Consider the following 25,908-nt stretch of genomic DNA (forward strand, 5'->3'; position numbering starts at 1 on the left):
CGGTCTCCGGCGCAGGCGCACTGCGGATAAACAGGAAGCGGGAGGTAGGGGCAGCTGCAGAGGAGATCCAGGAGCTTCGGGAGGAGGCAGCGGGAGTACGAGGATTATCGGAAGGGCAGCAGAAGCTAACTGAGAACGAGAAAAGGAGCCTTGGCCATCTGCCTCCAGGGAACGAGAGGTCGCAGCCTCGCTCTCTGCTTAGGCTTCCGGCTCCCCAGCTAAGGCTGAGGCTGCGGCTGACAAAGGGCTCGCGCTGGTGCCGCCGCCCTTCTCATCCGGGCATTAGGGTCCCTGCGGAGAGGGAGGGGGAAGGGCAGAGGGGGAGGGGAAAGAGCGGAGGGGCGCGCGCTTAAAGCCGAGGCCCTTTCTGGGGCTCTCCGGGCCGGCGGCCCTACGGACGGAGGCCGAGGAAGATCTGCAGAGGTGGCGGCGGCCGGAGGCAGGAGGATGGTGCAGAAGGAGAGCCAGGCGGCGCTGGAGGAGCGGGAGAGCGAGCTCAACTCCAACCCTGCCGCCTCCGCGGGCGCATCGTTGGAGCCGCAGGCAGCTCCAGCCCCTGGAGAAGACAACCCAGCCGGGGCCGGGGGAGCAGCGGTGGCCGGGGCGGCAGGAGGGGCTCGGAGGTTCCTCTGTGGCGTGGTGGAAGGTGAGCGTTGTGGCGCGGGCTGGGCAAGAGCGTCCTCACTGCCTCTCTACCCCAGTAGTAATACGTTCTTTCCTTTTTGCGGGGGCAGGGGGCTCTAAAAGGGGGTTATTCCCTTGGGTCTGAAATTTGACCCTGCTGAAATGAGGGAAGAGGCGAGAGGATGGGCAGGTCTTTTTTCGCGTTCTGAAACGGCGTCGAATTCCCTCCTGGCTATTAACAAGCCTGACCCCACCCGCCTCGGGCTTGGAGCCAGGCATGCTCCAATGGAAGCGGTGTAAGGAGCCTAGTCTTAGGCTCTGAGTTTTACGTCTTTGTACCTTGGTATGTTGTTCTCTAGGGTGGTTTGTGTTCAAATGGAGAGAGGTGTGTAGTTTTGTTGTCCCCACCCTTTAGAAAAAAGACTACCCGTACAGGTGTGCTAGTTGTATTCCTGGAGTGAAGAGAAGCACTGTCGTCTTACAGTTTTACAAATTCCTTTTTGCTTAGAATTTTTGTTTGTTCTTGTGTTTTTTTGTTTGTACTTGTGTTTTTGTTTGTTTTTTTGCTGGCCAGTCCCGAACCCCCCACCCTTTGAAGATTGATTCGCAGCCTAGAAAATTGCCCTTTGCCAACCACTCTGCCTTGTCTCTGAGGGATGAAGCTTTGACTTTAATAGTATCTGAGATACGGAATTTTAGTGACTGCAGAAGAGGTGTAAAAGTTCCCTTCTCACTTCCTTCCCATTTCCATTTAAAAGGAATGATGGACTTTTTTGGTGGTTGGGGAAAATGACCAGAAGATTGTATCACAGTTCATGAATGTAATGAACAAATGTTCGGCTGTGCATTCTAAGCTAAGCATGAATCAGTCTCATTATTGCTCTTTCCTGGAGTACAGCATGTATTTGAACTTTCTGAAGTATTTTGGCTGACCCAGGGTTTCTTAGCTGTATACTTTATTAGTTCTCCCCTATATGTGGTGTGCATAGGAGTAACACTGTAGAAAATACTGGTCTTTATGGAAAAAACAGAAAGATGTGGAAAAGGAAAGAAGGATTTTCCTCTTGGTTGAGAGCTTTGGTACTCACGGAGTATTCATTTGAAAGATGGGTGGTGGTTATGCTATATTAGATAAAGTTTGATTGTAGGAGAGAACAGACTAATTGGCAGCTACCATAAGGAATGAAACGATTCAGCAAAGTTAACTGTCTTGCAGAATTTTCGGGAAAACAGAATGGAAAACTGCCTGTGTATTTGACTGGAGTCAGTGTTTATGAAAACATGATTGCTTTGTTTGATTTATCCATTGATGTATATATAGAGCTAGAATCTGTGCTTTGTTATGTAAGATCTTGGGGTGGAGGGTGGGAAAGGAGTGCTGGGGGATTAGAAATTTTAGAGCTAGACTAAAGTGAATCTAAGGAAACTTGCCTGTCCATTACACCTTCAGTAATTATGGAGAAAAGTTAGTTGTGGTTTAGATCAGTTGGTTTGTTTTTCAGAATAGTATTAAAAGGGAACTAGTTTACTTAGAATTGTCTTATTTGTCATTTTTTCTCCTTCCAATTCCCTAGTATGTTTTCTTGGTGACTGAGCACCTGATATTTTTTTGGTGTTTGTTTTGCTTTTCTTTCCCTCACAAACCTTTGTTGATTTTATTTATTTATTTATTTATTATTTTTGAGGTTAATTTGTGCTTTTATTTGCCAGTATAATTTAACTACAGTGGCCTGCAAACTTTTTTGATCTAAAAAGTACATTTTACATCACAATCCAACAAACGCACACACATATATAATATGTATACATATATAAAAGTGAAACAAAAGTTTTGCTAAAAACATCTACCCTGAGTGTTAATTCTTTTCTTTTTTTAAGACTTTTTTTTAAACCAAGTATGAACTGCACTGACACATCATAATCACCAAAGCCCCCAGTTCATTTTAGGTTCAGTTTAATGAAGTGAATAGTGTTGCACGTTCTATGGACAGACCTTTGTTGATTTTAACTCATGTGTAACAGCACTGCTTCCTCTTTGCGGTGCCAATTAACTAAAACCATGAACCTTACTCTGAAAGAGCAAAATTAGGATTCCTGAAGATTAAAGTGTTAGTCACTTGAAAAAACAAATTTTTTTTCATGTTGAAGCAGCTCTAAAGGAAAGTTTAATGCCTACTACTTAAGAGAAAAATGATAATGCAGAGTGTTGTAGGAAAGCTATAAAGACTTGTGAAATTTACCTAATACTTTAAATCACCTGTAAGAGAGTAACCATTGAATTGTCCAGATTGAAAGTGCCACAGTTTCATGTATTAGTATGTAACGAATTTTTCTTTGGCCTGTCATTGTCTTTGTGGTGCAGAGTAACCATTCTATCTAGAGTGGAGCTTATTACTGTTCAGAAATTTTGGTTTTTGAGTTAGTTTCTTAAATTCTGTGTGTGTATGTAAGGAACATTATGTGTTCAAAACACAATTTGAACCATTTTTATGATACTCCTGGGAGGTTGTCCTTATCTCTTGCAGATGATTAGACTGAGGCAGGTGGAAAATAAAGGTTAGGCAAGCTGTAAGGTGTGATTAGCACAAGCCACAGCTCAAAATACCAGTTTGGTGCTTATACCACTACTTAAGTCATCATTCTGCAGTTCTGTTTCTTGCAGTGTGCATTACTATTGCTTTGCCCCCATCTAGGATACTCTGGAGTGAGTCACGTTCTTGAATTTTCAGTTGTTCATATACATTTGCTCTGGAATTGAGATTGCTTGAGAGTTTCCTGTTTGGGCCAGTTCCAATGTTGAATTTGTTGAGTGTAGTTTAAGGCATTTTTTGGGTCCCTTTTATAATTTTGGGAACCAAAAAAAAAAAAAGCCATCATAAAATTAGATGAATCAGATTCTTTTCTAATTCTGTCCCTGGTTTTTTCCCTACCTTACTTGTTTTCACCCCTTCCCCCTCTAAAAGTGGTTTAACTCCCCTTCTAGGTAGTAATTGTTATTATTAGCAGTTTGTGGTTACTTTGCTTCCCCTTTCCCCACTGTAAGATTGAGATAATCTTTTTAAAAAGTTAGATTTAAATATATTTAGTCTTTTTTGGCAGTGAAAAGAGATGATGTTTAGTTATTTTTAGATGACTTTATCACATAAATAATGTGTTCATGGTAGAAAAATCAGAAAATTTACCTAAGCAAAAAGGGAATTAAAATCACTGTAAAATATCACCCCAAAATACCTTAATGTTTTACTAAACATCCTTCAGATCTTTGTATATTGTACATATTTTTTACAAAGTGGTATTGTATGTATTGTAACCTGCTTTTCTCAGTAGATAGTTTATCACATTCTTATAATTTCATTCTTACTTTGGATCTAGGATTTTATGGAAGACCATGGGTTATGGAGCAGAGAAAAGAACTCTTTAGAAGGTAATTTTTTTATTATGTGAAGGAGAGTCTTAATTAACATTTCCTTTTTTTTTTTTTTAACATTTCCTTTTGTTTGAGGAAATACACTGAATAGGCCAGGTGCAGTTTGATGATTTCTCAGTTGCAGAAGTTACTTTACCTTGGTCTTTTTCCTCTTCTTCACCTAAGGCGGTGGTTCTCAAACTTTCCTGGGAAAGCTGGATAGGTTTTGGGCTCATCTGTCTTACTCAGAACTGTTGTATTTTTATTTAAGACTGTTTATAATATGTTGACATTCCTTATAATATTTAATTTTTTACAACTCCACTGGATTACAAAAAAGTTAAAAGCTACTGCCCCAGAATATTAGCTTTTTAAGAGACGGAGCTGCTCCAAGAAAAGGAAAAAAAGTGAGATTTACAGGTTATACATGTTGCCTGTTTATATACATGTAATTTTTTCTCCTCTTAAGGCTCCAGAAATGGGAATTAAATACATATCTGTATGCTCCAAAAGATGACTACAAACATAGGATGTTTTGGCGAGAGATGTATTCAGTGGAAGAAGCTGGTAATCTTTTTCTTTTTAATCCATAAATTCTGAGTACATGAAGAAAACAGCTAAATTTTAAATGTAGTTGTACAAGAATTAAGTATTCCACTTTCACTTTGTAGGTAGTTTTCTTTTATATGGTTACTCTGTGTGTTAGTGCATATTGAAAGAGTAACTCTAACAATGTGTAGCCATGGTGTGATTTACAGGTATGCCAGTCTGACTTCACCTGTTCTGTGGTCATAAATTGTGCTTTTTAACTTCTGCCAGTGGACTAAACAGTGGGCCATTAGACAAAGAGGTGCTGAAGCAGGGCTAGGCCTAGGGCAAGGCAAGTGAGGGGCCTGCCGGCAGTGCAAATTTTAAAGGACTCCAAAAATCAGTAATCAAGTTAAATAATACTTTATTATCCATTTTTTAAACCAGAACTAATGCAAAAAATCCACGAACAAAATACCAAAATTTTAAATAAAGATAGGGTTAGTACTACTGATCCTTTTGCTTCAGGCTCAAGTATGGCTTGGTCTTGACCACTTGATTTCTGTTACTGGTCCTGTCTTTATTTAAAATGAAGAAGGGCCTCACCTTAGTCTGGGCCTATACTGAATCGAAAAGCCATCCTGAACTATCCTTGTTACATGTGTTCTTATGTCGAGTTAGTTACATAAAGTTCATAAATAAGAGAAGTAAATTAGACAAGTGGTGCTTTTCTTTGGGGACTTGAGTGAATGGGGGAACATTTTCATACCTTGAATTAAATGGTAGCTAACAAGATATCTGGTTACAGAGCCCAGTCAAGGCACTGAAGGCAGAAAGTTTTCTTAAATTATGAAGAGCAATTAAAACTCGATCTAGTGTTGTTGTTTACTACTCTATATAACTTAAGTGTCTTCAACTTGATTATTTTGTGGTGATGCTGGTAATGAAATTTAATATGATCAAAATATAGTCAAATGACTATTTTGAGATACCACTGAAAGTTATTTAAAGATATATCCTGTGGTATGGAATAGTCAATTTACTTAGGAATTATGGAATTATGACATTATGGAATGTCAATTTACTTAGGAAAATTGTCTTTCACATTTTAGAGACTTAAAACTGTGATGAATATTTTTCTTGTAGTTACAAAGATGTCAAGATTGTTAAGGCCATCACTTAACCCGGGTTCTTAAGAACACATTTTTTCTTTTTTTCCAAATTATAAAGTTGCCATATGTAGATGTATTTATTTAGGAATTCCAGTTGTACAGAGACAGCAAAAACAAAAGCATACCTCTGAAATACTATAGGAAATAAAAATGTTTTGTATTCAGTAAGAGAATTGATGCTTAATTCAGTATTTTTGAGAAATGGCAATGCTTTTATTGAGTTCAGGGTGACGTTAAATCTCATCAGGTTTGTGCCATTACGTATTGTCACATTGGACCTGACAATTTTGTGGAATTTAAGGGACTTTTTTTTTTCCTTGACTCATTGAAAATTGGAGAAAATAACCTTCAGTTTGAAGGTGAAGCCTCTTTTAGTTTTTGTGGTGCTTTCTTAAATCATGGACTCTATTCTTTAGAGCAACTTATGACTCTCATCTCTGCTGCACGGGAATATGAGATAGAGTTCATCTATGCTATCTCACCTGGATTGGATATTACCTTTTCTAACCCCAAGGAAGTATCTACATTGAAACGCAAACTGGACCAGGTAATTTCCTTACTTTTTCATTATTTTTCCCTGAATCAGTACATGAAACTAAAAGTTTTCTGAGTTGCTTTTATGATGTAAAAAGGAAACCAAATTCATAGTACTTCTTTGTTTCCGTACAAATTTTTTTACTTTAACTTTTTTGATAAGAGGAATATTTTCTAAAGTGAGTCAAAAGAGCTTTACTGGAGGTACCATTGCGTCTCAAACTTAAGTTTGCATAAGAACTGCCTTAAAACAGTGCTTAGAAGTGATGCTTAAAAGGGTTCTATGGGCTCCATTCCCAGAGATTCTTAATATAGACTTGAGGTGGAGACTTACCTCAGATTCCAGGAAATTCTGAGTGGTCCAGAGTCACATTTCCAGAAACTCTGTTGGGTGCCTGACTGAATTTCTGAGTGAGGTTATAGAAATAGGGGTTCACTCAGTTATATGGACAAGAGATGTAATTCAGTTTGGACATGGTTGGCTAGTTTCCCAAAATGAGAAGAAAAACTAGGTAAACGTGTAAGCTGTTGGTGAACCTGATTGGAGTCTAAATTCTACTTAACATAAAAGCTGCACATGTTTTTTGGTAAAGTAAGTGTGCTGATTTTTAAAATATATATATGTTTCTTTTTTCTTTTTTTTTGGCCATGTGGTATGCGGGATCTTAGTTCCGTACCAGGGATCGAACCCGCACCCCCTGCATTGGAAGTGCGGAGTCTTCACCACTGGACCGCTAGGGATGTCCCCTATATATGTTTCTTTAAGCAAAAGTTTATATTGGATTTCCCTGGCGGTCCAATGGTGACAACTCTGTGCTTCCAATGCACGGGGTGCAGGTTCGATCCCTGGTCAGGGAACTAAGAAATCCCGCATGCCACGCAGTGCGGCCTTTAAAAAAAAAAAAGAATATATATATATATATATATATATATATATATATATATATATATTATTGGTGGCATTAAAATGGCTGGTAAAAAATTTAAAGTAGTTTGGGAGGTTCCTGGCGGTCCAGGGATTAGGACTTGGTGCTTTCATTGCTGGGGCCAGGTTCAGTCTCTTTTCGGGGAACTAAGATCCCACAAGCCGTGTGGTACGGCCAAAAAAAAAAAAAATTTAAAGTAGTTAAATTTCTGTGAATAAGCTTTTAAAAGGTTATTTACCTATTTGATCATATTGTACTATGTTGGTCTTTCTGATTGATGGCCTAGATTTATGTGCAAATGTGCAAAGAAATTAATTAGCATCAGTGTATCTTGATTGGAACAGGTGACTTGGGTTTGTCATGTCTTAGAGTTTATTTATTGTTCACGGGTTTTTTTTTTTTTCTGTTTGGTTTTCTATAGTTGGCAGTGAAGGAGGTAGAAGGATAAGCTGCATTATAGAAGCTTTGTTAGACATACTGGCATATTGCATTCAAACCCAAATGAAAAAATGGGTCCCAAAACTGTCTAGCTGTTTAACATAGAAAATATAAAGGCAGTGGCTTGGCATTGAACATTCTACTAAGGAAAATATTTGACTTTTAAGTATAACTATTAAGTATATACTTTAATATTTGAAATCCTGTGTTTTTTACTCTGTAAGATGAGCTGGTAAAGCATCTTATTTTTTTTTTTTCTTTTCCTAGGTTTCTCAGTTTGGATGCAGGTCATTTGCCTTGCTTTTTGATGATATTGACCATAATATGTGTGCAGCTGACAAAGAGGTATTCAGTTCTTTTGCCCATGCCCAGGTCTCCATCACAAATGAAATTTATCAGTACCTAGGAGAGCCAGAAACTTTCCTCTTCTGTCCCACAGGTATTGTATATAATAGCTTTATATTTAACTAGTCTTCTTGAAATATATAACTTTCAAAAGACCATGTATGGGCTTTATTGTGTTGTCCCCTCTCCCTTTGGTATATAAAGGTAGGAATTCTTTTTCTAGAAGATATTTCTGCACATTTTAAATTGGAGAGATTTTAGGAATTAATAAATGACAACTGAATAGGCAAAAGATTTTATGTTTTTTTTTGGTACTAGAAGTATATGAACATTACATGTTCAGGATTAGAGGAGGGGATAGTATTATAAAAATGAAAGCTAGAAAAAATCAAATTTACATTGCTTTTAACTTAGTCACTTCTCATATCCTCCTACTTGTTCCTTTTTTCTGCCCTTGCATATCTGTATCCCTTTTCATTCCTCCCACTCCCATCTGGGCTCTTAACTTCCAGTAGTCAGCATAGAAAGCTTAATAATTTTTTCTCCCTTTTTCTTTTTTTCCCCCTCTCATCTCTCCCTGGTTCCTTCCATTGAAAATGTTTTTTCTCTTTTTTTGCCTCTCAAAATTCAGCCTATAAGAAAACTTCCCTAGTTTTGACTTCTTGTTCAGGAAGAGTTAAAAAAGTTCTAAGAAATTTTAGACTGATTTATTTAACTGTGTATATGTCTGTCTTAAGAGTATTGTGAGCCATGAACCTTATCTCAGTGGTCTGATACTATGTGAATACTCAGTGTTTAATAAGATCATACTTGGTAATTACTTAATTCACTGCAAATTATAATCAATTGTAGTTGAGTACTAATAGCCAGGAGCCTAATATTGCATTCTTTCTATTATGATATTATGAATCCAGTCTATTTGGCCTCTTATTGTAACTGAGAAATGTAGGCAATTCAGAATTATGTAGAAAATGCTAAAAATTCTAATTATTTCTTTAGTAAACTTGTATTTCTGGTGACCATAGGACCATAAGGATTGATCTGTCCTAATACTAGAGGAAGAATATCAGATTTTATGATTTGATTCTTTTTTTTTTTTTAAGTTGAGTCATAAATGAACTACCCACTTGAGTTTACTTCTTTTGGGACGTAACATGGAGGCCTTTTATCATTTGGATGAAAATAATTTAGAATTGGTAGACATTTTTATCCCTATTCAAAAACTCATGACCATTTCACTCCTGACTGTTTTACTGATTAATTTTTCCCCCTACATTCAGAATATTGTGGCACTTTCTGTTATCCAAATGTGTCTCAGTCTCCTTACTTAAGGACTGTGGGTGAAAAGCTCCTACCTGGAATTGAGGTCCTGTGGACAGGTAAGTCTTAAAAGATTTAGACAGTAAAACTTTTAATTAACTAGGACCTTGGGAGTTGGTTGTTCTGGTTAATTGGATACTTTTATTTATTTTTAAAGTTTATTTTTATTTTTTATTTTTGGCTATGTTGGGTCTTGGTTGCTGCACGCGGGCTTTCTCTAATTGCGGCAAGGGGGGGGCTGCACTTTGTTGCAGTGTGCGGGCTTCTCACGGTGGTTTCTGTTGTTGCGGAGCACAGGCTCTAGGTGCGTGGGCTTCAGTAGTTGTGGCTCTCGGGCTCTAGAGCGCAGGCTCAGTAGTTGTGGCGCATGGGCTTAGTTGCTCTGCGGCATGTGGGATCTTCCCGGATCAGGGCTCAAACCTGCTTTGTCAGGTGAATTCTCAACCACTGCGCCACCAGGGAAGCCCCTAATTGGATACTTTTAAAAAGCTGAGCCTTGGGCTTCCCTGGTGGCGCAGTGGTTGAGTCTGCCTGCCGATGCAGGGGACATGGGTTCGTGCCCTGGTCCGGGAAGATCCCACATGCCCCGGAGCGGCTGGGCCCGTGAGCCATGGCCGCTGAGCCTGCGCATCCGGAGCCTGTGCTCTGCAACAGGAGAGGCCACAACAGTAAGAGGCCCGCGTACCGCAAAAAAAAAAAAAAAAAAAAAGACTCTCATACATGGTTCTTCAAAATATACTGCATATAATTATTTTCCTTTGTTATATTTCATAACAATTTTTCTTTTTAAAATAACACAGCAATATGTCCTTTTACTCAGCTTTATTCCCCTTGCCCTATATTTCCTCAGGTCAGATTCTCAGAAATAGAATTAGTGGTTAAAAGGTAGGAATATTTAAGGTTTGGGTAACTTTCTGCGAAGTGATACATCAGTAAGAAAGAAATTTCCATGTTAACCATTTTTTACCATTATAATATATCCTCAATTAGACAAAGTCTAATTAACCTAAACCCTGGGAGGATTTCTGCCCTTAATTCTTAGAATGAAAGCTAATACAGCTCATCGATTACTAACTGTCAATCCAGCATTACAGCTTTCATTTTATAAAATACAGCATTCTCCTAGTGCTGAGACCAATACCTGTTAGCCCAGATCCCTACAGATCTATTGTTTACCAGTAACTGATACTCAGACTCACTGAAAAATCCTCAAAGTTTTTTTTTTTAACATCTGTATTGGAGTATAATTGCTTTACAATGGTGTGTTAGTTTCTGCTTTATAAAACCTCAAAGATATTTTTAATACTAAGTGAAGAATGTGTACTTTGTAAAAGAAAGAGAATTAAAACAAAATGTTCTGGTTAAGGCTCAGCTTTTTTTGTTGTTTTTGTTTAAAAGATTAAAAAATCTTTTTGTTGTTGTTTTTGTTTTAAAAAAATTTCCTCTGAGGAGTTATTTATTTATTTAATTTATTAATTTATTAAAACATCTTTATTGGAGTATAATTGTTTTACAATGGTGTGTTAGTTTCTGCTTTATAACAAAGTGAATCAGCTATATGTATACATATATCCCCATATCTCTTCCCTCTCCCTCCCTACCCACCCCTCTAGGTGGTCACAAAGCACCAAGGTGATCTCCCCTGTGCTATGCGGCTGCTTCCCGCTAGCTATCTATTTTACGTTTGGTAGTGTATATATGTCCATGCCACTGTCTTGTGTGAGAGTCTTTTAATAAATGGTGGTCATTATTTCTAGGTCCCAAAGTTGTTTCTAAAGAAATTCCAGTAGAGTCCATTGAAGAGGTTTCTAAGATTATTAAGAGAGCTCCAGTAATCTGGGATAACATTCATGCTAATGATTATGATCAGAAGAGACTATTTCTGGGCCCATACAAAGGAAGATCTACAGAACTGATCCCGCGGTTAAAAGGAGTCTTGACTAATCCAAATTGTGAATTTGAAGCCAACTATGTTGCTATCCACACCCTTGCCACCTGGTACAAGTCAAACATGAATGGAGTGAGGAAAGATGTAGTGATGAGTAAGTAGATGACTTAATTCTTGACTTTGGGAGGAGAGTTGGGATTAATAAGTAGAACCATTGGCAAGTATGCATTCTTTTGTCATCAAGATTTAAGAGGATTTTTTTAAGGTGTTGTTTAGTTCTGTGAATGAGTTGTATATGATAGAAAAAGGGCTGCTTGGACTGCCTTTGCACAAGTTACTTAATAACTTCTTGGCCTCAGTTCTTTGTTTTTAAAATGTGTCTTAGCCTTTCAAGTCTGAGTAACTAGACAAGGTAGTCTTTTAGTGTTCCTGTTATCCCTTGAATAATTCTGATTGAATTTGTGTTTTCAGGTGATTTTATTAAATGGTGTATTTTAGATGGCTAAATATTCTCTGAGTTACTTAATATATAATTTAAGTTCAGCTTACATTTATGAGACATTTTCTCATTTTAGACATTGGCTTACTGATTTTTATTTATGAAAAATTCCTAATTGAGTTCCAAGTAGGAGAATGCTGACTAGTTGTTTATTCACTAACATTTAAACACCTATTTATCAGACACTAAGGATGCAAACACTAAAATAGTCCCTACTTTGAAAGAATTTAGTCTGGTGTTAGATAAAGCAGATAGGCAACTGTACTATAGAATGATAAGTGCTGAGATAATTATCTACAGAGTGCTAGGGGGAACACAGGAGGCAGTGATAACTTCTGCTAAGCGAAAGTGCTGGTAAATGATTTCATAGAGGAGGAGTTACTTACACTGGGTCGAAGTATGAGTAAAGTCTGCAGGGCATTAAAGGGTTGGTGGGCTAGAGATGAAAATACTAGACTCTGAAAATTTCAAGTTACCTGAATTTTGGCCCATTGGGGGGTATTGAAATGTCACATTATGGTGCTTAGTGGTATGTAGTTGAAAGTTGTGTTCTGTTTCTCAGTTCTGTACCCCTACTTCCAGTTCTGTTTATTGAATTAATGCTTCCCTTCAAGACTCAGTCATTGTCACCCCCTCTCCCCAGTAAAAAACACAGAGTTAGGGATATAATCTCAATCCTCTCTGTATACATGGCTGTTAGTATCTACCTCTTTTAAGGCAGAGCATGAAGCATGTTAATGACTCGTGGACATTAGCCAGACTGGCCTGTGTGCAGGGAAATAAGAAGGAAAGCTAAGAATAGTGGGATTTGAATACCAAGCCAAAGAGAGTTCAGACTTAATTTTTTCTACCGCTATCCTGGTTCTTTTATATGCTTATTATCTGTGCTCATATGTGGGCTCTCTATCAATTTTCTCTTCTCCCCTCAATGCATTTATTAATGTGCCCATTATTTTTTCATAATTATTTGCCTTTTTAAGTTATAAACCCCTGAAGGGTAGGGAATCTTCTTTATGGGAAGTATAGTGCCTTTAACCTTGCATTCCCAATAATTGATAATAAGTGGACATTTATGACTGCCTTGTCCAGTGATTCTAAAGTTAATGTTTAATATTTCAATTGGAATTTTACATTTAGCAATGCATTTAGATGACTGTTCTGGGTGAAGTGGTTCAGTGAAGGGTCTTGGTTGTGTTTGCATATTATGCTTAAGGTTTGTTCTTGTTCCAGTTCTTTGCTTCTCTGGGTTTACTGTAACAATTAGTGTTTTGTAATGAAAACTGTTTTTGTGCTCTTTCTCTCTTTTTTGCAGCTGATAGTGAAGACAGTACTGTGTCGATCCAGATAAAGTTAGAAAATGAAGGCAGTGATGAAGATATAGAAACTGATGTACTCTATAGTCCACAGATGGCTCTAAAGTTAGCTTTAACAGAATGGTTGCAGGAGTTTGGCGTACCTCATCAGTACAGCAGTGAGTTTGGCCTTTCTTTGTAAGGGGGTTGGATCACATTGTTTGCGACATAAAGTAAAGGACATTTGTAATGTGTCTTCTTATAGGCCTGCCAAGCAAAATGAAATTTAGGAATCTAGAGGATAAGGTTTTTTTAATTTTGCTTTTGGTCTTAAATAGCTTTTATTTTGATGGAATGCTAATTTGTTTTTTAATATATATATATATAAATTTATTTTATTTATTTATTTTTGGCTGTGTTGGGTTTCTGTTGCTGCGCGTGGGCTTCCTCTAGTTGTGGTGAGCGGGGGCTACTCTTCGTTGCAGTGCGCGGGCTTCTCATTGCGGTGGCTTCTCTTGTTGCGGAGCACGGGCTCTAGGCGCGTGGGCTTCAGTAGTTGTGGCACGCGGGCTCAGTAGTTGTGGCTCACGGGCTCTAGAGCGCAGGCTCAGTAGTTGTGGCGCACGGGCTTTAGCTACTCCGCAGCATGTGGAATCTTCCCGGACCAGGGATCGGACCCGTGTCCCCTGCATTGGCAGGCGGATTCTCAACCACTGCGCCATTAGGGAAGCCTGCTAATTTGTTTTTAAAATATCTTTTTTTGAAGTAGTTTTTAAATACAGAGCTTCAAAAGAGAAGAAAGTAATAGGTGTTGGCATGTTTATGATCTGTGTTTCCCCTCCTCTCTTCCCTTCCCCACCTCCCAGTGGTTTAGAGAAATTGTACTTTCTTGGGGCTCAAATTATTTGGAATCTCAAATTGAGGCTCTTAGTTAGAGATATGGTAAGAAGAAAACATTTCTCTAGATCTAATTTGTTCTGTTTCTAATTCTGATTATCTCTGGCAATTTGTTTTTATAGGTAGGCAAGTTGCACACAGTGGGGCTAAAGCAAATGTAGTAGATGGGACTCCTCTAGTTGCAGCACCCTCTTTAAATGCCACAACTGTAGTTACAACCGTTTACCAGGAGCCCATTATGAGCCAGGGAGCAGCCTTGAGTGGTGAGCCTACAGCTCTGACCAAGGAAGAAGAAAAGAAACAGCCAGATGAGGAACCCATGGACATGGTAGTGGAAAAACAGGAAGAGACAGACCACAAGAATGACAATCAAATACTAACTGAAATTGTTGAAGCTAAAATGGCAGAGGAATTGAAACCAATGGACACTGATAAAGAGAGCATAGCTGAATCAAAATCTCCAGAGATGTCTATGCAGGAAGATTGCATTAGTGATATTGCCCCGATGCAGACTGATGAACAGACAAACAAGGAGCAGTTTGTGCCTGGTCCAAATGAGAAGCCTTTGTACACTGCAGAACCAGTAACTCTGGAGGATTTGCAGTTACTTGCTGACCTATTCTACCTTCCTTATGAGCATGGACCCAAAGGAGCGCAGATGTTACGGGAGTTCCAGTGGCTTCGAGCAAATAGCAGTGTTGTCAGTGTCAATTGTAAAGGAAAAGACTCTGAAAAAGTGAGTATGCTTAATTTACCTGTTTCTCTGGCCTGGATGGTCCCCATGCTGTTGATACAGGGGAGGTCTTAAATGAGAATTGACCACATCTTAGAATGTGTTCTGTAAAGTAGGTACGGACTCTGCTGAATCTGATATATACAGTTTCTTAGTTTGACCTTATAGTAGCTAAGAATGAAGGAAAGTCAAAATTGATTATATTAGGAATATTTGTCAGTTTGGGGAGACAAACTTTTATTGTTTGTCTTTAAAAGTTTAAGCCCATTGATTCTTTAATGTTTAGTATAAATTTGCAGGTACCTGATAACATAAACAGCTTAGTTAATAAACTGTGTTTTAGATTGTTGTTAAACTTTCAATTTTTTGAGTGTTTTTATTGATCCTCAATAGATTGAAGAATGGCGGTCGCGGGCAGCCAAGTTTGAAGAGATGTGCGGACTAGTGATGGGCATGTTCACTCGGCTCTCCAATTGTGCCAACAGGACAATCCTTTATGACATGTACTCCTATGTTTGGGATATCAAGAGTATAATGTCTATGGTGAAGTCTTTTGTACAGTGGTTAGGTAGGTATTCCAGGAGTAATCTCTTCTCCTCAGATACATTGTCCCTTAAAAAAAAAAAAGACATTATCCCACAGGGAGAAAAACATATAGGGAGTTTAAATTCTTTGCCTAGATTTCAAAGGTGTACCCATTGTTACAGACTTGAGGTGCAAGCCTCAGTAAATATACCGAGCACGTTGATTTTTCTCCCTTGGGCTAATTCAGCATAAATATCTTGAAAATGTGTTAGAAAGTACTGACTTTAACTTGCTCTGACTGAATGCTTCCTGGATGGAACCATGTATACCACTTTTATCTGATTTGGAGATGAGACACTATGAATTGTGACTCTGTAAGCTCTCTGCTGCTTGCTGTGTCTTGATGACATCAATGCTGTGTTTAACAGAACAATTGCCGAAATGACCTAAGGGGGCCTGGAAAGAGGAAGCCATCCTCCCAGCCCTGTGCGCATGCGAGCTTTAGTGGTAGGCTATTCTGGTGCTACTTGGTATTATTTCACAGAGCTTTTTCTTTATGTCTCTACCAAGTAATTGGTTTTAGCAGGGGATAAAAATTGCAATGCCCTGAAAACTCTGCTTCATTAAATGGACTTCTCTTTGGAAAACAGTGATTTTTTTTTTTTTTTTTTTTTTTTTTTTTTAATTTTCAAACTTGGTAAAAAGCACCAGCATGGCCAAGTTTCTCCAGGGATCTCATTTCATTTCCAGGTTTTCAATCCAGCTATAAGGAATATCTAATGGACTTATGCATAGCACACAGCAGGCAGCAAGGCTAACTGACATGTCATAGTTTTCATAGTAGTCACAAATACTATGATGGGTTACATACTCTTGGCTGTGAAATAGAAGTGTGAAACACGGTGAGCTTAGAGTAACTCAGGAGTAGTAGCAAAGAGATTTCTCACTTTCTGCATATATACTTTTGGACTCTTAAATATAAAAAGAAATTTTTCCTGTGATACAACTAATTAGCAGCTAAAAATAGAGTCTCTCATTGTTAATTTGAAAGTAGAGGGAATTCCCTGACTGTCCAGTGGTTAGGATTCCACGCTTCCATTGCAGGGGGCATGGGCTCGATCTCTAGTCCGGGCACTACCCGCAAGCCATGAGGCACGGCCAAAAATAAAAAATGAATAAATGAATTGGGGAAAAAGAAAATAGAGAATTTTGGGTTCCTGTATATGTAGCACAACAGGTAAAAGAGAATTTTGACCTCCTCTTGTTAAAAGGCTCCAAGATACCTCTTCTCTATGATACACGTCTGCCCTTAGGCTTAGGAAAAACCTCTGTATTGATTGTTGGATGATGGCATTTGCCTTCCAGGCTTTTGGCCAAGAGGATAAAATTAACCCTTATAGGGATTGAAGTTCTTAAGTTTCGAACCTGTAATCTGGATTATTAAGTTTGAGAAAGTGTTGCTTAAAACATTTGATACTCAGCTTTTAATTCAAGAATTACTAAAGATTCTTGATTATATACAGTATTGCTGCTTTTTCCTCTCAGGCTTTACCTCTGTACTGTGCAGTTATGGGGGCAGCTTTCCCAGATTGTATATAGCTGTTGTACAGTCTCAAGGTCAGAGCATCTTAGAAGCTTTAAATAATCATCTAGGCATCCACATAGCTTTACAACAGCTCACGACAAAGAGAGTATTTTCATGGTTCTACAGTAATTTCAGGGAGTTACTGATTAGTACCCTTTCTTTTCCTCTAGTCTCCAGTCCAGCTGGCATTCAGTCCTTTAAAGAATGTGGCTATGCAGTACTTTTGATTACTAACGACTTCTATTATCTTCTTCCCCATTGTGTACAGATGGGAGAATCCTCAGCACAAGTTCTACTACTATTGGATGGACAGCGGCAGATGTTCACAGCGCGTCATGATTAATTAGTTTAACTTAAAAGGTTCTGTGAGGTAGCTCAGGTAGATTTAAGGGCAGTAGGCATGAACTGAAGTCACGTTTGCGCAGCGACTGAGGCATTAACCATGTTTTCATTTATACAGCTCTTCGTACATGCAGCTTTTTATTGTAATAGTTGGAAGTGCTAGTTATGTTGTAGTCTCAAAGTGGGGGGTAGGGGAAATTGGCTCATCTTAAAGTTTGAGACGTGTAGTTTTTTCCTGCAGTGTAAGTTTACACTGAGCTATGGAATGGGGCAGGTTCTCTTCATAACCTAAATTTTGACCCCCTATTTCATATTTATTTTACAAATATTACATTATATATATATATTTTTAAGTACCCCTACCCCTGAAAAATGACAACCCTGGATATAATCTCTTAATGGGCCTGAATTGTCAACAAAAAAATTGGTTTGCTTTGGGACTGTCTGACTAGCACACTGTGTATTGTACTGATGAGACTGTTAACTTGAACAGGAGGTAGAATGCTGTCTTCAATTGGAAAAGAACTATATTGCGCTGCTTTATCTTGTCAGAAGACTAGGCAGGTGATTTTGATTTGGCCTCCAAATTATCTTTTAATTATCTTATTAGCTTCCTTTATTGCCTATGGAAGGCAATTATAATTTGCTTTTAATTATCTCTTATTATTAGCTTCCTTTATTGCCTGTGGAGTTGGTTAAGTGGTGACCTTAAATGCTGACTTTTGGGCCTCAAAGCTTGCCACTCCATGTGTGAGCTAAGTGCACTGCAAAGATGATAGTGGTTGATCAGAGGAGCCAGATACTGTCATACTTTCAAGGAAAGTATGTTTTAGCTGTGGACAAATTAGGAGCATCAATTGGCTCTCCTTAGTTCTCAGAATCTGTCAGACTGATACTGTTACTAGCCAAGTCTGAATTTGGATTGTCCTTGTCAGAAAAAAAAGAAAAAGTACTCATTGTGTTTCATTGTCAACTTACTGAATAATTTCTTTTACTTATTCTGCTGACCTTAGTTTTCTGACAAGATTAACCCCTTTTCCCCCCTTTTTCCCTTCCCTGTACCCTTCCTCAAAATGTAAAATGTGACTTCAGACAAGTTTAATTCCTTCATGGGCTGTGATAATAAAATGTCTCATCAATCTCACTTCACTTAACTTTAAAGTTACTGTAATTTTGCTACAGAGCAAGCAGCTGCCTTGATTTTTACAGCTGTACCTAGGGAATATATAAGTGTGACCCAGACAAACTTGACACTTTTTCCTTCCAATAATTTAAGAAAGGGTAGAACTCTTTCACTAGAAGAATGATTATTCATTGATCAGAGGAAGGAACATCAGTATTGAAATTCCATTACAAATTAAAAAAAATTATTATCACAGCCTTGTCCTGAAACCCTGGATTATTGTTAGAGAGCTGTTTCCACAAAGTGTTTGTTAGTTTGTTGGACGTTTGAGACCCCAGGAAATCCCCTTTCTCGTAACGTTCTCCGCTTGGATCTGATCTCAACAGGGTGTCGTAGTCATTCTTCAGCACAGTTCTTAATTGGAGACCAAGAACCCTGGGCCTTTAGAGGTGGTCTAGCAGGAGAGTTCCAGGTATCAATATGAATTCACAACTGAATTGACGTTTTCTTTGTCTTATGAGAAACCTTATGTTGCGCATCAGATGGCTGGAAGGATTGGTCTGCCGAAGGCTTTCTAGTCCCAAATTCAATTAGTTACATAGCTGGATTTTAAATCAAATTTTCCTCCTCTTTCGCAGTAATTTCTGAAGGAGATGCTGCCAATTCCCCCCCGCGCCTGCGAAGCGCAGCGGCTCTAGGTATACACTTCACATTGTTTCTTTGCAGGTCGCACAGCATTTTAATCTGCGCCCGCAATGCACAATGCGCGCATGCTTGTCTGCCAGTGGAAACTCCATGAGCAAAAAGGATGAATGATTATGCAAATGAACAGTGAAAGGGCTTTTGGATATTTTCCCAATTATTTTATAAGTAATACTTGAAAGAACAGTCCAGGAATGAAAATTTGAACAAAATATGAAGTTTATTTGGTTTTGGAATTTGTTCATGGACTTTCAGGTGCTCTACTTTTCTCCCCCCAACAGGTGCTCTGCTGCGCACAGCAAACTGAAGCGCATTGCTTTGGGGATAAAGCGTCTCCTGGACAGATAACCCTCTTCAGACCAAACCTCTCCTCCTGACAGTCTGTTCTGCCATCTTTTAGTGAGAGATGGTCTATATAAGATTGGTTTAAAAGATAGATTTGTCATAATTGGAATAGAATTTTTTTTTTACTGTATATTTAAATCCCCAGTAGTATGTCACTAAAGCTATGTAACTCAGTTTGGGTAATTTCTATTCAGAAGCACTCCCCTCCCCCAGCAAAGAGGTGTTTTTATTAGTAAAGCATAGCACACCCCTCTTCTTTAGGTCTGCCTGCAGTAGCCAGTTAATGTTAAGTTGGTAATCTGCAGTGCACACTCATTAAAAGTAAATATCTTCCCAACACTGATCATCTCCCTTTTTTTTCTTCCCACAGCGTTTGCTGCCAATTGATGGGGCAAATGACCTCTTTTTTCAACCACCCCCACTGACTCCGACCTCCAAAGTTTATACTATCAGACCATACTTTCCTAAAGATGAGGTAATCATCTACCTGTCAACTTGGTGTATGGTTATGGTGAACACTTAATCCTTTCCTTTGAACTCCCTGGTTAAAAGAATCAGTTTTGTGTCTTAAAACTTTAGATGGAGAAAGTTTAACTAAAACATTGAACATGGGATGTTTAAAGAAGAGCTGAAGGAGTTTAGACTCAACATCTCGTGTCAGTTCTTTAAAAAAAACAAAAAACAGATGAAATGTATTCACAGTTGGAATTACTGAACGATGTCTGAATGATCAGTTGTTCTCAGCTGATTCTCTCCTATATATTTTCTGCAGTTTTCAGTTGTGAAGTGCTTACAGGCTGCTTGATAATCAGCTATAGAAATAAAAAGCATGCCTGCTTAAAGACAATAACATGTTTTAAACATTTGGGATGTATAGAAAACTGAGAGAGACTCAGCCTCATAGTTTGCTGGATTTTGAATCTACTACTTACTGTCTAAAACTATCCCCTGCAAAGCAATTCTCACTGTTTACTATAACCATGCTGTTTTCTACTAGCTTTACAAATATGACTCAATAAATCTCTATTTAACAAAGCAGAGGTGATATTTATGACAAGCCAAACGTTTTGTTACTCCCTCTTCTAGAAGTCCATTCTGACTTATGAGTCATATTGTTAAATTCTGTTGCCATTTTTCTTGATGTGTTGCTTAACTAGATTATATTTTCAGGCTTCCGTGTACAAGATTTGCAGAGAAATGTATGACGATGGAGTCGGTTTACCTTTTCAAAGTCAGCCTGACCTTATTGGAGACAAGTATGTGATGAAGTATTCTGATTTGTTGGATTTGGGAGTAGACATTTCATAGCCAGGTTTATCAGGTTGAGGGGAGGTGCTGACTGGAAATAGAGTTTTTTAGAAGTCCTACTTTAGTTGTAATAAAATCTGAGCATTAATATGTGTATATTTTCAGTTTGTATTTACATCGAATGTAATTTCCACGCATTGTCATTCGAGTATATTGGGCCTTACATCACTGAATTCTAATGTTTTGTGTTAGTAACTTAACTCACTCTGGTCTCTTTTCTTGTGAGCAGGTTAGTAGGAGGGCTGCTTTCCCTCAGCCTGGATTACTGTTTTGTCCTAGAAGATGAAGATGGCATATGTGGTTATGCCCTGGGCACTGTAGATGTGACCCCCTTCATTAAAAAATGTAAAATTTCCTGGATTCCCTTCATGCAGGAGAAGTATACCAAACCAAATGGTGACAAAGAACTCTCTGAGGCTGAGGTAATACACAGATTTAGAATTATACAATGGTAGTTTTTTAGAAAATAAAATACTTATTAAAAAGCAAGCAGATATATCTTAAAATCCCAGTGCTTACTAAATTTCTTACAGAGAAGAATTCTTAGGGCTTATTCTTATTAGCATGGTATTTTCCACTGTTCTCTACGGTTTTTGATTTGGAAGCGTTGTTGTAATACTTTCTCAAGTAAAAGCACAACATAGACAATTAAAGAACCTTCTTTCTCCCTCCCTTTCTGTTTTGAAGCACCAAACTTAAGGATGTTATGGTCTCTTCTTTGGGTACTCAGGGCAAGTTTAGGTAATTAAAAATCTCTCATTTGTGTGCTAATGAAGCTAACTTACTTTCTCAATAATGCATTTCTCATGGTAATTAAAAACTAATAGGAATGAACTTTAAAAATAGTTTCTTCTTGAGGATAATTTTTATTTTCAATGAATACTTTTAGAGAATATACTTGGACTCGTATTTGTGACATTGTCTCTATGTAATAGGAGGCTGGGTTGGAGTAGGCTCCCTTACTTGGGATTTCATTGACATGACTGCAGCATGCTAGTGATTGAGCTGTTGATGTGTTGCTTTTCCATATGTGACAGTTCTCAGCATAGGAACCTATGAAGAAAAACCAGTGTGTCTCTTATAAACTTTTTTGTAAAAATTGTGGTAAAGCATACATAACATAAAATTTACTGTTTTAACCATAGTTTTTTAGTGTACAGTTCAGTAGTGTTAAATACATTCACATTTTTGTGCAATACAAACTTTTAAAAAATTGTTTTATTTTGAATTATTTATTTTTTACTTAGAATAATTTTAGATGTACAGAAGTTACAAAGATAATACAGAGTTCCAGTATACCCTTCACCCATTTTCTACATTTGTCCTAAGTCTGAGAAACCAACTTTGGTACATTGCTATAAACTCCTCACCTTACTTACCAGTTTTTCCACTAATGTCCTTTATCTGTTCCAGGATCCAATCCAGTATACCACATTACATTTAAACAAACTTTTAAAAAAATAAAAACGCTTCAGCTAGAATTATAAGCTAATTAATTCTGCATGTGGTAATTTTATAATTACCAGAAGAGTTATTGAATATTGCTTTCCTTTTCCTGTTACTGAGTTCTGTAGTTGGGATATATGGATTCATAATGAGTAGCTACTGAAAGTCAAGAGATTCTTCCTAAATTTTACAGAAAATTATGTTGAGTTTCCATGAAGAGCAGGAAGTGTTGCCAGAAACTTTCCTTGCCAACTTCCCTTCTCTGATAAAGATGGATATTCACAAAAAAGTAACTGATCCAAGTGTAGCCAAAAGCATGATGGCTTGCCTCCTGTCTTCACTGAAGGCTAATGGTGAGTACATATTTGTAGAGTTGCTGGTATTTGGGTTATGTGGGGACAGGACTCTATTTTAGGATAAAAAGAAAGAAGTGAATTTACATTCCCTCCTCCACCATTTATGGTTTTGCTTCTGAATTATTAGTGCTGCAAGAATTGGATGTGTATTAATCATTGAAAAATACTGCTCTTTTACACTATGAATGCTTATTTTTGAGCCCCAGTTAAATAAGAAGTGTACGTTTATTTTGCTAGGAAACTTACAAATGATAGTTGAAAATTAAACGAACCTCGGGAAGACTTCATTTAGGAATGCAGAGTTGCTGATGTTTTTTGAGTTTGTTACTTAAACCTTCAAAAATACTTTGCTGTACCTTAGTGGTATGAAAACTTTTTCTGTAAAGGGCCAGATACTGAGTATTCTAGGCTTTAAAAAGGCAACATACAGTGTTCCATTGCATGTTTTTTGTTTGTTTGTTTTGCGGTACGTGGGCCTCTCACTGTTGTGGCCTCTCCCGTCGCGGAGCACAGGCTCCGGACGCACAGGCTCAGTGGCCATGGCTCACGGGCCTAGCCGCTCCGCGGCATGTGGGATCTTCCCGGACCGGGGCACGAACCCGTGTCCCCTGCATCGGCAGGCAGACTCTCAACCACTGCGCCACCAGGGAAGCCTTGCATGTTCTTTTTTTAAACAACCTTTTAAAGTTGTAAAAAAAACAAAAACAACTTTTTAGCCTTTGGCAATACAAAAATGGGCAGCTTGTTGAGCACTAATTAGAGGGTTCTTGATGTGTGAGGATGCACTTTTGTTGCATCTTTATATCATTTGATTCAGTGGTGTCCCCTTTGTGGGATAATTTAAACAGCTCTGTTCGATGAAAGTATAATTCTCACTGTTGTGCTTGGAACTGAATCATGCAGGTGTATGAGGCATGTCTTTAACATATAAAACACATTCTGGTTGTATTGGCTTGCGACATAGGCTGGAATAGTCTCTGCCCTGTGGGTCCCTCAAAGATACTTTACATAAATATATTATAACATTCAACAGAGGTATCCTTTGCCTTGAGGTTTCTTACAACCTCTGTGCCAAAAGATTTTCTTTCTGGGGAAGAGTGTTACCATGCAAAAAAAAAATTTTTGAAGTATATTTGACAATTAAGAATTGTATATATTTAAGGTGTACAATTTGATGACTTGAAATACATTGTGAAATAATCACCATATTAAAGCTAGTTAACATATCCATCACTTTAAGGTAGTTATCACTGCAGTATTGATGAATATAAATATTGACTTTTGATATAAATTTTAAAAAGTATGAAATTTAGAGGCTGGTATAGATAAGCCAGTACTATGATCTTTTTGAAATATATTAGAGATTAATTACAATTCATATTCATAATTCTACGAATTAAGTGACATTTATATTTTGATTTTTTTTTCCCCCCTAGGCTCTCGAGGGGCTTTCTGTGAAGTGAGACCTGATGATAAAAGAATTTTGGAATTTTACAGCAAGTTAGGCTGTTTTGAAATTGCAAAAATGGAAGGATTTCCAAAGGATGTGGTTATACTTGGTCGGAGCCTGTGACGTTTGTTGGCACTATGAACTGTTGGGAAGTCTCTTCACTTCACCTGGTGGGTGGTGGTTGGGGTCTTCATACAGCTCAGCCTCTGGAGCGGCAACAGATCGGCTAATTCAGATTGGAAACAAAGAGGACTATGTAAAACTCACTCATCATGCTTAGAGACTACTCGCTGGTTGGAAAAAGATAGTATTGCTGTAAATCCTGTATGAAAGATGTGGGCCTCCTTATTGGGTCTTGTGTTAGGTGCTGAGACCTCTTACGTGGGCTTATAGGGAGGGGGTCTTCAATAAATGTAGTCAGCACTGTTTTCTGCATCCAGTGTGGTTGCATTTCTTACCTAAGAGTAATCAAAATCATTTGTCATCCTCCTTGGCTTATTAAATGAAATGTACCTCATTCTTTGGGGACATGGCAGAGATGAGAAAGATTTGGTTTCAGAGGCTTCAGGGTGGAGAGTCTGAGTGGAATGGTTATGGCATAGTTTAAGCTGAATAAATGATTTCAATTTGGGCGGTTTTTCTGCTTTTTGTAAAGCCTTGGCCAGTTGTCTCGTGACCATTATTGGTTCAGGCATATTGTGCTTTGTAGGGACAAATGTGCAGTTGTTTGTGGCAAAAGCCTAAAAGTGACAAACTTGTAAATTATTTTGTATATAAACTAAACTAGCTGTAACCTGACTATCCTTTGTGTTTACTGTTTTTGTAATTTTCCTTTTGAAAATGAAAGGGTGTGATTCAAGATGGCACTTTGAATATGTAAATCAGTGGAAAGTGTATTTTCTTTACTTTTGTCTTTGTTTTTTTAGAAGTTTTATTATTTTCGAAGTGCCTCCCACCTAGGGCTAGGCCATGACCACTTTGGGTACCAGAGTCTAACTTCATGGGACTCAGTCTGTTGCAAAGTGCTGTCACTTCTGGAAATTAACCTCAATTCAGGTCAGCATGTGAAATGTTAGTTTTGACTTCTGACAGGTAGGGTTCAGGGACTGATTGATCCCATTTGCGCACAGGTCAGTTGTCCTTTAATTTCAAGACCTGTTACTACTGGTTTTATTAAATCAGAGTCTTTAGTTCTTGCATGTTTATATCAAATTTAAAAGAATGAGCACACTTTAACCAATGACTTACGGTTACCCTTTTCTCTTTCCTTTAACCACAGGTTCTGAAAGCTTTCAAGTATTTTAATTTAGATTTGGTGTGTTTAAGGGTTCTGAGCATGAGGCTAGCAGGTAATCTCTGCAGGATTCATTTTTTTAATCATGGCTGGCTGGCTTCTCCATAGATGGTTAACAGTATTTTGTTATCTTGCTTCCCTGCAGTTTTGTATCAGCAGTTTAACTTTGAGCTGAGAGCGGGGAGGGTCAAGGAGAAGGAAATTTAAAACATATTTTCTTTCATAGATTTCCATCAGTGTGGGCTTTGAAAAGAGAGTCTTGTAAAGCATTGTACTTAGTGACTTTCAACCAAAGCCTGTGAGTGTGAATGGGTGAGATGAACAAAGGAGGCCTCTTCACATTCAGGGTTAGAAACCTGCAATTGACAGCAGGATATGTAAGGTATGTTGGACGAGGGGAACCAAGTTTGCGTTTTCAAGGGCTGAGATGAAGGGAAGATCGCTACAAGATACTGTTTAAAACGGCTTAATGTCATTTGGTTTTTAAGTACATTTTGTACACTAGTGGACAGTTCTAGCATTTTATCTGGAGGATTCATTCCATGGTCGTCATCCTGTGGAATCAGGATTTTTAGCAAGTTTGCTGCAGCTTTATCTTGGCTTTTAATAAGTTTGGCTGGTGTTCTGGTCACAGAGCTAACTATGAAACATGTCCACGCCGCTAGGATTGTTCAGTGCTATGCTATCTATCTTCTGTTGTTACGACTATTTATTACGGTTGGGTGGTATTCCATTGATTGTTTAGATCACAGCTCAGTTCCTGTAGAAAACGAACTGTAAAACCATCTGAAGACCATACAAGAGGCAAAATAAAACTTGAAGTGAATGTG

General features: G+C 38.1%; 1 protein-coding gene across 1 annotated transcript; it reads left to right on the forward strand.

Moving 5' to 3' along the window:
- OGA (O-GlcNAcase) lies at nucleotides 1–25,908 on the forward strand. Its single transcript, XM_030865399.3, has 16 exons — nucleotides 1–646; nucleotides 3,997–4,048; nucleotides 4,500–4,597; nucleotides 6,147–6,277; nucleotides 7,896–8,067; nucleotides 9,254–9,352; nucleotides 11,051–11,335; nucleotides 12,993–13,151; nucleotides 13,992–14,605; nucleotides 14,996–15,170; nucleotides 18,564–18,649; nucleotides 19,595–19,699; nucleotides 20,395–20,480; nucleotides 20,762–20,954; nucleotides 22,172–22,331; nucleotides 23,771–25,908. The coding sequence occupies exons 1-16, from the start codon at nucleotides 448–450 to the stop codon at nucleotides 23,905–23,907; spliced, it is 2,751 nt and encodes a 916-aa protein (XP_030721259.1). The 5' UTR covers nucleotides 1–447; the 3' UTR covers nucleotides 23,908–25,908.

The sequence above is a fragment of the Globicephala melas genome, chromosome 16 (genome assembly GCF_963455315.2).
Source record: "Globicephala melas chromosome 16, mGloMel1.2, whole genome shotgun sequence".
Taxonomy (NCBI): Eukaryota; Metazoa; Chordata; class Mammalia; order Artiodactyla; family Delphinidae; genus Globicephala; species Globicephala melas.

Coding starts and splice junctions, on each gene's coding strand:
- OGA (XM_030865399.3), top strand. CDS start 448: ATGGTGCAGAAGGAGAGCCAGGCGGCGCTGGAGGAGCGGGAGAGCGAG. Junction 19,700..20,394: donor CATACTTTCCTAAAGATGAG/GTAATCATCTAC, acceptor TTATATTTTCAG/GCTTCCGTGTACAAGATTTG. Junction 22,332..23,770: donor GTCTTCACTGAAGGCTAATG/GTGAGTACATAT, acceptor TTTCCCCCCTAG/GCTCTCGAGGGGCTTTCTGT.